At 37.1% G+C, this 13,561-nt stretch overlaps 1 protein-coding gene and 1 long non-coding RNA gene across 2 annotated transcripts; both read right to left on the bottom strand.

Moving 5' to 3' along the window:
* Positions 1-4,018: 4,018 nt before the first annotated feature.
* On the bottom strand, positions 4,019-6,936 carry LOC121634193. Its single transcript, XM_041976706.1, has 8 exons — positions 6,851-6,936; positions 6,500-6,636; positions 6,287-6,380; positions 5,737-5,836; positions 5,379-5,638; positions 5,075-5,261; positions 4,540-4,667; positions 4,019-4,336 (listed from the first exon to the last, which is right to left on the bottom strand). Exons 2-8 carry the CDS (start codon positions 6,589-6,591, stop codon positions 4,019-4,021), a joined length of 1,179 nt encoding a protein of 392 aa, XP_041832640.1. The 5' UTR covers positions 6,592-6,636; positions 6,851-6,936.
* Positions 6,937-7,144: 208 nt separating this feature from the next.
* Positions 7,145-8,706, bottom strand: LOC121633694. The gene is made up of 3 exons (XR_006009104.1): positions 8,653-8,706; positions 7,544-7,630; positions 7,145-7,233 (listed from the first exon to the last, which is right to left on the bottom strand). It is a non-coding gene; the product is annotated as an uncharacterized LOC121633694 (long non-coding RNA).
* Positions 8,707-13,561: the final 4,855 nt, after the last annotated feature.

Below are 13,561 nucleotides of genomic sequence, written 5' to 3'. Positions count from 1 at the left end.
TTCCATTCCCTGTAAAACATTTACAGAGCTTATACTTCAAATAGTGGAAATTGCATTTTATTTATTGCATTCCTGCCTTTAACTGCCAGTACAGGAAAATAATCTGATTGATGCTAATAATGACACATTATGACTGTGTCTTCCCATCTGTCTCCAAAACACAAATAAAAGAGAATTGACTCACAATCGCTCAAATCAGCAAATTTTACTGGTCATAAACCGAATTAAACTTTTAATGTTATTTACAAAAACAACTGCAAACTAATCAGTTTTAAAATAATTTCTTTTACACAATTTGAATTCAAGAGTGTGAAATTAAATATTTTAAACATGCGTGTATCCAGCAAACTATACAATTGAGGACTGAACTTTTAGAAGATGATATCTAAAGCCAACTGATGTCTTATATTTGGGTTGCCAAAATGAAAAGATGTGGAGAACAGCTCCTACCATCCACAACTGTGAGAGTACTGGATCCTGTTCTTCTTACTATCTTTATGCGACAGACTACACAGCAAATTTTGCAGTGATAAATCAACACTTAAAGAGTTAAATTTAACACCGTGTCTGAGTGTATTTGGTCCTTATCGGAATTGGTGTTAAATTTACTCTTCCCATAGTGTTAAAATTTCAGAGTAAAATTAACTCAAAATTGAGTAAAAAATTAACACTGGACTACACCAGACAAAGTTAATAAAATTTAACACTACAGGTTAAATAACTCTAGAGAGAGTAAATATGATTCTCAGGAGTGTTGATAATATACACTGCTGTGGTAACAAATCAACTCTGATTCTAATCCCCATGAACACTGAATAGAGTTACTGAAGGTTAACACTGGAGGCTCATGTAACTCTGAAAAGTGTTGATGGTACTCTTGTTGCTGTGAAAAATCAACTCAGATAGAGTCAAATCCTGCCAGTCACTAACACTGCACAGATAAACATTTGGTGTTATTATTACACTTTTGTAGTGTCAAATTGTATCTATGCAGAGTCATTCAATATTGTTTTTTAAAACGTACAGTAAAAGCATTTTCCACAAAAACCACTTACCACAAAAATGCATTTGACTTAACTTTTTATTGCATAAAAACACTTTTTAAAGATGCATAACATTTGCATTTTCAACTAGTACAAAAATATTTTTAACTCATGACCTGTTCACGTGTTCATGCTGCATTTAAAAAGAAGGTGAATAGTTGTGCAATGGGTGTGCTTGCCGTGCCAAGCAACCCAACACCACAACTTGTTCACACGCGTCACCTTAAACCTTTTGAAACAGCACAAGCAACAGTGTTACAGTAAGGTTGTACAATGGTGTGCTTGCCGTGCCAAGCGACCCTATGACAACCTGTACAAATGGGTCATATTACAGGGCTCCAAGTGAACTATAAATAGAACATTTGAGGTAGATGTAGGTGTGCCTGCCGTGCCAAGCAACTTATCTCAAGTCTGCATAAAAACATTACATACAAAACAAACTTTTGGTAAGCCCAACAACGCCACCAAGTTAAAATAATAAACCTAGATTTGCATGAAATGGCAATATGGCACAATATATAAAGAGGAATCTGTGGTTCCATATTTCATTTGAACATCAAATGGTTTGAAATACAAAAGATCATTTATGTGCAACAACTTTAGGACCCTGTCTGGATGCAGCTTGACCTTAAACGCGTGGTAATGATCATCAAAACAAATGGACTCCATCAATGTTCCACAGAGCAAAACACAGTCATCTTTTACGACAATGTTCTCAATCTTGCAAAATACAGGCATCTCATAAGCTACCTCAGTACAGATAATGAAGTCACAACGGTACTCTGTACCATGACATTTTATCCACCTGGCAGAATACACACTGGTTGACAATACAGTTCCAAATTTTGCAGCAATTGCTGCACCCTGTTTCAACTCATGAAGTGTCACAGTCTTTCCTGGACCTAAAATTAATCTTTCCTTGTGAAAAGTTTCATGATACATTGCCATATAATTTTGGTGCTTTGTGGCTAATGTCTTTGTAATATTTTTAAAACTTTTTAATTGCTGCTTGAAGAAATGATGTTTGGCTTCATACCGCATGCACCATGTGTGCAAAATCGGACCAATCTGCCTTATACAACGAGGGTAATGAATCATGAAATGATGCTTTGGCAAAAGATTTATTTCCGGAAATAACTGCTTGAACAGCCGATGATGATCAAAGATTAAATGTTTTAGGTATACAGTCATGCCTTCTGACAGGACGGGGGAAAATACAATGTTAACAATATGTAAGAGCAGAAGTAGGAGATGCCAATGTTTATCATCTGTCTCTATCAAATCCCCAAATAGTAAAGGCATATTGCGCAACAAGCACCAAGATTGTATGGCATTCAGGCCCAAATCATTACTTCCATCAAGCAACTTATCTGTTGGCAGAGGTGGACGGTTTCGCTGCTGATTGAATCCATAGTCATATGCATGTATTCTTCCAGCCACTTGTTCAGCACTTAGGAAGTTGCCTTGAATGTACTTCAGAATCAGTTTCACCTCAAACTGGCCAACCCCTTCTAAAATATCATGCATTATGTCTACAGAAAAGTTGTTAGCTGTGTTGAAATACTTGAGTGAATTCAACAAACAAACACGTTTCACACCATATAAATGAGGCAGCCTAGGATCTGTTTGTAAAGTCTGACAGTGCTGTGAATGTGTATCAACAGTTCTTAAAACAACTTCTGGATCATCTTCACAGAATACAGTCTGAAAAATTTTTTTCTCAAGGAGACAAAAGCGACAGCAATATCGAGCCCCAAATGACTCCACAAAGCCAAATAGAACATGCAAACCAAGATTGTCCCCAGTGACCTGAACTACAGTACCACGAATCGCATGTTCAGTAGTTGGAATTTTAAGTCCCTCTGTCTCAAGCACTTTCAAATCATTAACAAGTGGTTCAAGTATCACATTTAAGCCATAACGCTTGATGTCCTGTGCATGGAATAGAGCACACAAATGAATATTCATTAAAGATGAATTAAAAATTGGAGGGAAATTCCTTAGAGTAAAATATATAGCACCTAATTTATGTAAACCCTTTTTAGATCCCAAGACATTTGCAGTTTCAAAGTCATCATAAAACAACTGAATTTGCAAGGCATCTTTTTCCACTGAAAATAGGGGACTTTCTTTAAAATAGGTGGCATCTTTCAAGTCTGCATACACAACTTCCTTGGGAATATACCTTGGCTTTAACATGTCTGCAAATTCTGATTTTTGTAAAATATTCTTCAGGGTTTCCAAAATGGGAACATATGCAAACATATCAGTTATAATTACTTGGTCATATGTCCCAGTACTTTTGTTTCTTCTGCTGTCAAATCTTGTTCCGACAACTTTTTGAACAGGTTCAACGAGTCCCCATTTCTCTTTTAAGTGTTTGTTTAGTTTTGCTTCTGAATTTAAAGGTGTGAATGGATTTTCCAACATCTGGAAGGATTGTTCTATTTTGCTCCTATTTTCTGTATCCTGGAGAGACAAGCACTGTAAAGCTACATCCTTAGCCTGACTGTGAATCTCAAAAATCACTTCTTCCATGGATGAGACAAACCTCTTAACATTAGACTGACTTAATCCAGCTGCTCTGAGTTGTGTGATAGCTGCAGCACACCTATCTAAAGTGCTGCTATTGGAAATTGTCGATGATGTAGATGTTATGGCTGTCTCTTCTACATTAGCTGTCATCAGCTCTCCTTCATCACCGTGGTCTGCTCTGCTTGGATTGACACCATTGTTAACTTGCTGGTCAATACTGTCCGTGTGCTTGGTGTTTAAATGTTTCCTAAACCCAGAAAAAGTTCCAAGCACACGCCCACATCCAGTCTGAGCACATTTAAGGCGAAGATTTTTTCCATCCAAGTAACCATGAACTACTCTCAAATGCCGAACAAGTGAATTTACACAACTTAACTCAATCTGACAAACAAAACACTTCATGTCAAATCGCTTCAAGTACTAATAAAGCAACCTAGCCACTAATGAAGCAACCTAGCCCGAACTTCTGCGACCCGAGGACTCTCCTTCACTTTGCCAACATCTATGTTGTAGACAGTGGTTTGGATGAATGTGAACATGTTGTTCAGCATGGGATTGTATGATGTGGCAAAGACGTAATGCGCCTTAAACAATTCATCAAAGGCACCAAGAGAAGAGGTTGACCTGCAAGCAATGGCATTCTTGTCAAGGATGATGAAAAACTGGTGAGGTGCTTTCTTCTTAACTCCAACAGCCAGAAGATAGGGTTGCGTGCTGGTAGTGATAGCATCAAGATGCTCTTGGATGCTGGTTCCTGTCTGAGAAAAACACAAAACATGTGGTGAGACTATTATAGTTACATCATTGTAATATTACAAAAAAAGCAAAAACAAAAAAATAGTTTACATTTATATATACAGTATTTAACTGTATATGATTGTTACCGGCAAAACAGAGGCTCCTGAGTGAAACATTTCCAAATAAAAACATTATTAAGAAACAATTCATTAAGAAAACAAACCTTTTTAAAGACCACAAGATGCTTCTCTGCGTGGGAAGCAGACACCTTTCCAGGTCTTTTACGACCCTGGGCAGAGGGTGGAATCAGATGTAACAACAGCAAAATCGATGAGAGGTCACTGTCCCAACCTGTAAAAACATAAATTTTAGTGGACCATGAGCAAAATTTTGCGATTCTACAATTTCAACAGCTCTCTTAAAAAAAAAAAAAAAAAAAAAAAAAAAAAAAGACAGTTGTTCTATGTGATCAAAAGCCCTCTAATTTAACCACCCAATTTTCATTTAATATTTTAACTATTAATAAAGACACCATCCTAACCATCATCCTGGCTAATGTGTCTGTGAACCCACAGGTACAGTAAATGTGTTATTGTTCCATGTCTTATGTGACTGAAAGTTTTTGTGTCGCTAGTAACTATCAATACCTGGAATACAGATCCTGACATTGTTCTGCACAGTAAGAACTTAACACTAACATAATTATAGTAAAGCATACATAAGTGCAGCCAGTAGAATGTGGACAAAGTCATACTTACCAAGGTCAACATCCACTTCAGTGCCATCCTCAGGAGGATCGGCTGCCAGGAGGAGATCTTCGAGCTCGCTGGTGGATGGAAGCTTTCTGCATTGTTGGATAATCTTTTTCTTGAAGGAAGTCACCCATTTCTCCAGAAACCTGTCTGAGACATCCTCCCCAAACATCAAAACAAAATCCTGTTCCACCTAGGGTGAGAATAATGGGTAAGAATTTCAAAATTTCACAACCAAATGAATTACATAAATTGTTTGTCACTAAAAACACACAAATAATGAAAATAGTCAAAATGATTAAATAATTACCAAGCCTTTGACATCTTTGAAACGTGGAAAGACAGACAGTATATTGCTTGACTGCTGGGGGTCAAGGACCATGTTGCGGCGGAAGTTAAATGTCAGCCTCATCTTCTTCTTGATAGTGTCCTCATCAGCTGAATGTTTAATCAGTGCAATGGCCTCCTTACACTCATCTTCACTCAGGACAGTGTCTGGAATAAACTGGGACTCTCGTCTGGCAACTGGTCCTCCAGGCCCATCATCACGAGATCCTCCTTCAGATGATGCTACACGATATGGGAAAATACCATATTATGACAACCATATACACTTACAGACAAAAACCCAATCCCACACACAATTTTCAGATCTAGTTATAGTGTACCTCCATATGACAACTGTCTGTCTCTAGCAGCCGATCTCTGAATAGTTTTAATCCTCCAGGCCAAGTACCCAGTGCCACTCTCACCATCATAATAATGCTCCTTGGATGGTAAAACGATAAGACAAACAAACATTCCAATAATTAAAGTTTTTCTAAGTTGCTTCAAAGTGACTTTTGGACATAAAAAAAAAGTGATGTTTTGAATATCAATCCACCACTTCTCCCTCTCTGCTCCCTAGGCCTTTCCTGTAGCTCCACCCAAATACATTTTTGAATAACACCATGGGGTGAAAACAACACCATCTCAGCCATAGTTCCATAACTGCAACTTGTAAGAGACTCATGTATGCAGAGGAACATATATATATATATATATATATATACACACACCAATTTATTTGACAATTGTATGAAGGAACTGAAAGTGTTGAGTTCTAGATTTTCCACTGAGATTTTGAATTTGAAATTGAATTTTGAATGCTCTGTTAGGAATGAAAATGTTTCAATGTAGCATTTAACATCATAACAGTCATTATACAATGTGACTTACATAACCGTTCCTGGAGAATGGGTCACTGAGATATGGGAATAAGCTCACAATTCCTCTGGCATACATTTCTTTCACCTGTTTAGGTGGTGATGTGCTGCAAGATAAAAAAAAATGTAGTAAGAGTTCTTAGTTGTATGCACTGGGTTTAACATTCAACAGTTGAATTTAATCCAACAGCTACATTGAGCGAACTAAAAACACTTCACAAATTACCCATTTTTCTCTGTCATGTCAGCTGCCAGTATGTTAACCATTTTCCTTCTGGTTTCATCTGTCAGGGACTTGCTTCGAGTATATTCCTTCATTATGCGGTCCCCACCAGGTTTCTTGGTGAGAATGGATTCCACCAACTTCAAACAAAAAGCAAAATTCAGCATGTTGAGAATATATCCCAGTAATACATTAGTTACTGTTAATGAAAATATTAAGTTCTATTGCTAAGCATGTAATTTAAAAAGAACTTAACTCTTATATTTTTAGTATTGAAATAACACACTTTTTTTTTCGGACTTTTGTGGACTAACATAATTCGTGCTCAGCAATGGTGTGTGTGTTAATTCGTACGTGCTTGGCTTCTGTGTCCAGCCTCTGTCGTTTACTGGAAGGACTCTCTGAAAGGATGACTGTATCTCCAGAATCAGATGAATCAAGGGATGGTGGTTCGGACTGCTTAGGAGATGGTACCGTGGACACAGACTCTGGCCATGATAGGAGAAGCAGATGGAAGGCAAAACACAAATAACTACAAGGAACTAGCATGTCCATTAAATACTACAATATAAATTACAAATATAACTGATACAAACCACTGTCATATTTGATGGTTAGTACTCCAGCTGAGGGATCTTTAACTACATCTTCAAATACGTCCTCATCCAACTCAGTCCCGGAACTGTCAACAACCTTCACACCTTCTGTCACAGCTGGCACACCAAACTTTTCAAATGCTACAGGAAAAGACAAACGCTTGTGTAAATCAGACTTATGCTAGTTTCACACTCAAATATATAATCAATATGCAACATTCCTTTTGAACAAACAATGAATTAGTGAAATGAAATTACTCATATTACTTATACTAGTATTACTTACTATGTATAGTATAGTTTTGCATATATACATAGACTATATTATAAATTAGTATTACTTTTTAGGTAAAGCATGCAGTAAAAGTTACTCAATTTGGCTAGAGAAGGTAACATTTGTGAAAGGTACAATTACAGTTACTATAGTATTAGCACCTTAAAGCTTTCTTACCTGCAATCAAAAACCCTTTCAGATCCAGCTCTGTTACTCTAACAAATTTTTGGACATCACCAAGCCTGGTCTTGACCAACATGGTTCCTGCAGCACAAATTTCCTCATTGTCACAATTTGCTTATTATGATAAAAACACAAATATAATAGCATGGTGCATGGTTTTCAACAGAGCACCCCTGCAGCAAGACCAACATTTATGAAGAATGTTCAGTTTGAAAATAAAATAATACATTTGTTTCATGCCACAACACATAGGACAAATGGTCAGCTTTTAGTAAAACTGACAGGCAGGTTGAAGTTCTACTTACGTCTAATCATATCAGCTTTAAACTAAAGTTCCAACCACGTTTATGATTAGAGCATCATGCCTCAGAAATATGACCGAGTGTCTTGTTAGCAGGTGATTTCACAGCTGCTAGACTGTCTGTACGGCACATACTGTGACACACTGCAGCATTTCACGTGGTCTTCCCCTTTCACCATTCAAAATAACGAGTGCGTGCAATTAACGTTAGCTTAGGCCTGACGGAAAATCACCCCAAAAAAACAAACATGAGCGTCTATAATGATGTTACCTTATGTTATGTCAAACCGCAGGGGAGGTACGCAGTCAACCTTATGCAAACTCATTCCCCAAAACAATTAACGTTATAGCTATTATTTTTATGTTGCATCAGATAATGACTTAAGGTAATACGCTAATGCTGTAAGTAATTAACTTAGCTGGTAGTTTTTATGTTCACCAGTTTAAAAAAAAAAAAAAAAAAAAAAAAAGGCGCAAACGCACAAATAATGGGTGACGTACCTAACCGTTACTTTACAGCAGTTTTACCAAAAATGTCACCACAATGTAAGCTATGTTAATAAAACAAAGCTACCCCCCAACATATATTGCAAAGTTAATTGGCTTTTACATGGTCAAGTTGGACACGCGCACATGTTAAGCTAGGCATTCACTCGGTCACGTTAGCCGTATTGAATTCGGTGTTAATAAGTCAAAACCAGCTAAAATACGGTGGACAACAACACAGTGTTCGTCTAAAATGACATTGCGGTTAAACTGTCTGACATGAATTGAGTTAAATATGTGATATGAAGAAACTTACCGCAGTTTGTTCAGGAGGGAAATAATGGCGTCCTCGACGGTTTGTGCAATGAAGAGATGGGCGGGGCTTTCCTGAGTCAAATCAACACATCTTTTAACTCCGGAAATTTTCACCAAAACTGGGGGGGGATTCTACTCAGTCTGTTGTTGTAATTACTCTGAAAGAGTCAATGAACCTCGACACTGCATTATTAACACTGCAGATTTTACTGTGTATGTGCTCCAACATCACGCAAATCTGTCTCCATAACGTGGTGCATCCAGCTTTACAGACAGCAGGTGCATACATTTGAAAACAGCATGTTTTAAAGTCTTCACCACAGGGGCAGGTGGGCTAATGCACGGTGCCAGAGATAAGGCAGCAGGATCTGCAAAGACATAAAATGCTGTGGATAGACAGTCTTAGTTTTTGCGCAACACGTTAATGTAAAAAATCACCTGTACATTGCAACAAATGCTTTCTGAAACATTGGAACTATCATATTTTCTTCAAGGAATCCCAACCTATAATAGGAAAGTCCAGAATCAACAAGAGTAGGTTACTAAAACAAAGTAAACATATTTTAATTTTGTAGCACCTTTTAAAACGTGGGCTAAGCACTTTATATAAAAATAAAGTAAAACATGTAAAAACGAGTCCTAAAGCTCGGCAAGTCAGACATAAAAATGTTTTTGAAAACAGATGGATGTTAAGCTGTAATTTCAAACACTGCAGAGATTTTGCAGATCAGATTAGTGGCTTGTTTATATTTCCTTTACATTAATAATAATAAAAAATGCTGTGTCCATTTAAATGTCATTGCCCTCATACAATCAGACAAATAAAGTTATGAACGTAAAGGATGCAGAAGTTGGAGTAAAGAGAATTCAATAATCTTAATGTAGTGATATAAAGGCATGAAGGACGACATACTTTACAAATGTTTTAAGGTGACAAAGCTGGACTGGGCAATTAACACATGTTTTAAGTTTCACTTAGCAGTCAGTGATGACACCTATGATTTTAGCAAATGATCAGATTAAGGGAGTGGAAATGTCCTTTGGAACCTGGTTCGGGCCAAAAAACAGAATTTCAGTTATATTATGATTTAGCTAAAGTAAACTTACATTCACACCAGGATAATCAACTAGTCTTGGTATAACTGGGGGCTCAGTTCAGTTTGGGGGTGCAGTATTCTTCTGGGCCGAGTTTGCATTCATGCTGCACTACTTAAATGAATCAGACCTTTAAAATAAAATGTTCCACTGATGTCATCAAATATTACTGAAGGAAAGATGAGACACACAACACAGAAGAAAACTGTTCATTTCTTGGTTAATGCGTAATGGAAATTAAGTAATAGCTAAATTAATGTGACTTATTTGGGGTTAACATTGGATCAGCCACTCACAGGTCAATGTGCCTGCAAATTAAAGTTTTTGTTTCATAGGACAAAGTGCTTTGATTTTCCTGTAAAGAAGTTACTGGTGTTGCCTTTAATTCAATGCCACTTATTGTGCATGTTCTGCCTGGTTCTCTGCTATCAGTGTGAAATTATAAAACAAATTAAAAGTACAGCAAAACAATTGCATTGGGTATCTTTTAAATGTTCCACCCTGAACACATATTGGTAAGGAAGAGCTTAGCAGAGCTGATTTGCTGCCAGTCCATCCCAGGGTAGAGCAACTCAACTTAAATTATCATATTACTATTACCATATCACATTATCATACTTAAATTATCAACTCATATGCATAATATCATCAATGGGCATGCCCCTAAGTACTTGTTCTGATATAACCATGGTTCACACACAGCACAATCATAATGCAAGGGCTAATATTCATTCCTGTATAGTGCCACAAGTTAATAATGCAGCTAGAAACTCTTCTTTTTACATCAATGATATGAAATGAAATTCTTTTTCAACTTGTAAAATTAAACTTCTAACATCACGTAGAAGTTTTAAAAGCCAGGTTCAGCAGCTTTTATGGAACAAGGTTAATGCTTTTGATGTTTTGATGTTATGCAACTTGTTTATAAAATGAAAATTTGGGAACCACTCTCTTAGAGTGAGACTCTCTTTTTTTTTCTCATTTGTTTTTGTTTTAATACCAAGGACCGTGCTGGAAACAAGTTTTATAATTTAGCATGTTATCCTTTGGAATCCCTTTTGCCAAGTCCAAGTTACAATACAAAACGTTTGGTTTGATAAGTAAGAAGAAAGCCACTGTAATGTCACTCCAGAGAATACAAACCATTTTCTCAATGGATCAATGACAAAAGCATAACCACTGATATGAAATTGCTGCAGATAAACTTAAAAGAACTAAAAGGACTAATTTAACTCAATCTAAGGGCATGATGATATCATTAGTAACTATATGAAAAAATTATCTTAGTGCACTGTTTCCAGCAAAAACCTGATTAAATTTAGTCAAATATTTGATTATTTTCTATCCAATTTAATAGTTGCTTACAAAATATTTGTTTAAAAATCTCTAATGTGAAAGGTAGCATCAAAAAGAGTCAGTAATTCACTAACAAGCTAGGGTCTTGATGAGATTTTATCACAGGAAGTTAAACAGAGGTCACTAAAATAAATTCATGCACAGCCAGTTGATACTGATTGATAATGAACAGGAGAGTCGGACAAACAACAAATTGTTTATTGTTTTTTGTGGATAGGAAAAAAAAAGACTCCAATAACAATATCAGTCAAAAGTTTGGACATGCTTAGCCATTAGATTTAATGGAAACGTGTATCCAAACTTTTATCTGGTATTGTACATTATATCTCATCATAATACATGTTGTACTGATACTGCAGAAACTCATCACCTGAATCTGTAACATCACTGTTAAATTACATTATTATATAACAAATGAGAACAAGCAGATGTTGCTGAAATGACGACACTGCCAGCCCAACCCAAAGGCAAAACATTAGCTCTGCTTGGAGACACAAACGGTCATCATTAAGTACAATTGACTGAATGGATGAGACGGAGCGGGAGGGAAACAATCTTAACGCAATCTCATAAGTGAGCTGGAACTTAAATTGCCATTTGCTTTATGTCAAAGAATCAAGATGAAGTGACATTGCAATCAAAGCACAGGGCCATCAGTGGAAAATGCAGCTATTATCGTGTGCAGTGAGTTAAATTGGTTATTTTAATGGAGTCAGTCAAAGAAAGTTTATTAAAGTTCTAAGAACATCTAATAAAAAACCCAAAGACTCTCCATCTCAGCATGACTTGAGACCAAAAACAAGGCCTTGTGCAAAAAGTCAAAAATAGTTATGAATCAGTCATCTTCAAAACTATGAATAGTGCTACAATATGAGCAATACTGTAGTAAAGTTTTGTTTTTCACCATTTTGAAAGTCAGGTTTAGTTTTTACTGTGCCTCACAACCTGACATTGTGTGATACTGACACTGCAAAACATGTCACCTGAGTCTATAATCCTCTTTTCACAACTGACATTTAATTTTCATGGGAAAGAAAGAAAAATCAAGAGCTAACTTATGACTACACCTCAATTTTAAGAGTTGATAGACTAAGCTTCCTCAGTTCCTTTGTGTCTGGAGCAGGGTTCGAATTAGGGGGGAGCTAAGGGGAGCTTGGCTCCCCTGAAAGGCAGAGGAGCTCCCCTAAAGAGATTCAGCTGATACTTTAGGGGGAGCCACAAAAATCTTCCAAATGATGAGGATGATCCGTTCTGTTTCCTTCAGCAGCAGGGACAGCAGCATTGTTTGTTGTGTGCTGTGAGCATCCACACCTGATGTGCTTTTTTTTGTGGTTAAAGAACTCATTCATCACTGTTTCTGATTAAACAAGCTGCATACAGTAGTTGGCATGTGAAATTGTGGTGCACGTGCGAAAATAAGGCTCCCCCGAAAGCCCCAGTTGTTGCTATGTTTCTTCTTCTTCATTTTTGTTCAGTCTCGTTTGATCACGAAAGATTTCTGGCTCAGAGGATTAGATTCTAGAGCAGTTGTGGGACAGCATCGTTATGCGTGTGTTGTTCTGTGCTGAGATCATCGGAGCACAACACACACAGTACAATCAAAACTGTTAAACGCCTGATGTTTTATCTTCATGTCTGGGGTCTCTAACATATAAAACATCTCTTCAAATTTAGAAAATCTTTATGTGTGTACCAGCCTTAAGGGAGGAAAAAAATGATAAAAGTCAAAATTATACAAAATTGTATCCCAAATTTTGCCCTATTAAAAACCTTTGAAAATCATAGAAACATACTGTGTTGAACCCTTATAGGTCATTAGAAACTTTTTGATGTCATTAGAAATTTGTTATTTTAGCTAATTGTTCTTGAATTTTTGGCCAGCATTTTAGTTGGTCTGAGTATTTCAGAAAATGTCGCATGGGAGACGGACGCTCTGCCAAAGCGTCTGCTAAATGACTGTAGTAGTAATTCACACACTCATCAAAACTGGACAATAGAAGATGGAAAAACATTGCCTGGTCTAATGAGTCTCCATTTCAGCTCCACATTCAGATGGTAGGGTCAGAATTTGGTGGAAACATCATGAAAACATGGATCAGTCCTGCACTGGATCAACACTATAGCTGCTGGTGGTGTAATGGTGTAGGGGTACCACAGTGTACCTATCCTCTTATGGCTACTTCCAGCAGGATAATGCACCATGTCACAAAGCTCAGATCATCTCCACCTGCTTTCTAGAACATGACGATGAGTTCACTGGACTCCAACGGCCTCCACAGCCACCAGATCTCAGTCCAGTAGAGCAGCTTTGGGATGTGGTGGAACGGGAGATTCTCATCATGGATGCAGCCGACAAACCTGCAGCAACTGTGTGATGCTGTCATGTCAATATGGAGAAAACCTCTGAGGAAGGTTTCCATGACACCAATAATTAAGACAGGTCTGAAGATAAAAGGGGA

This window comes from Melanotaenia boesemani, chromosome 22 (genome assembly GCF_017639745.1).
Source record: "Melanotaenia boesemani isolate fMelBoe1 chromosome 22, fMelBoe1.pri, whole genome shotgun sequence".
In the NCBI taxonomy this organism is placed as follows: domain Eukaryota; kingdom Metazoa; phylum Chordata; class Actinopteri; order Atheriniformes; family Melanotaeniidae; genus Melanotaenia; species Melanotaenia boesemani.
The sequence above is the reverse complement of the archived record's forward strand: the minus strand, read 5'-3'. Positions and strand labels throughout refer to the sequence as shown.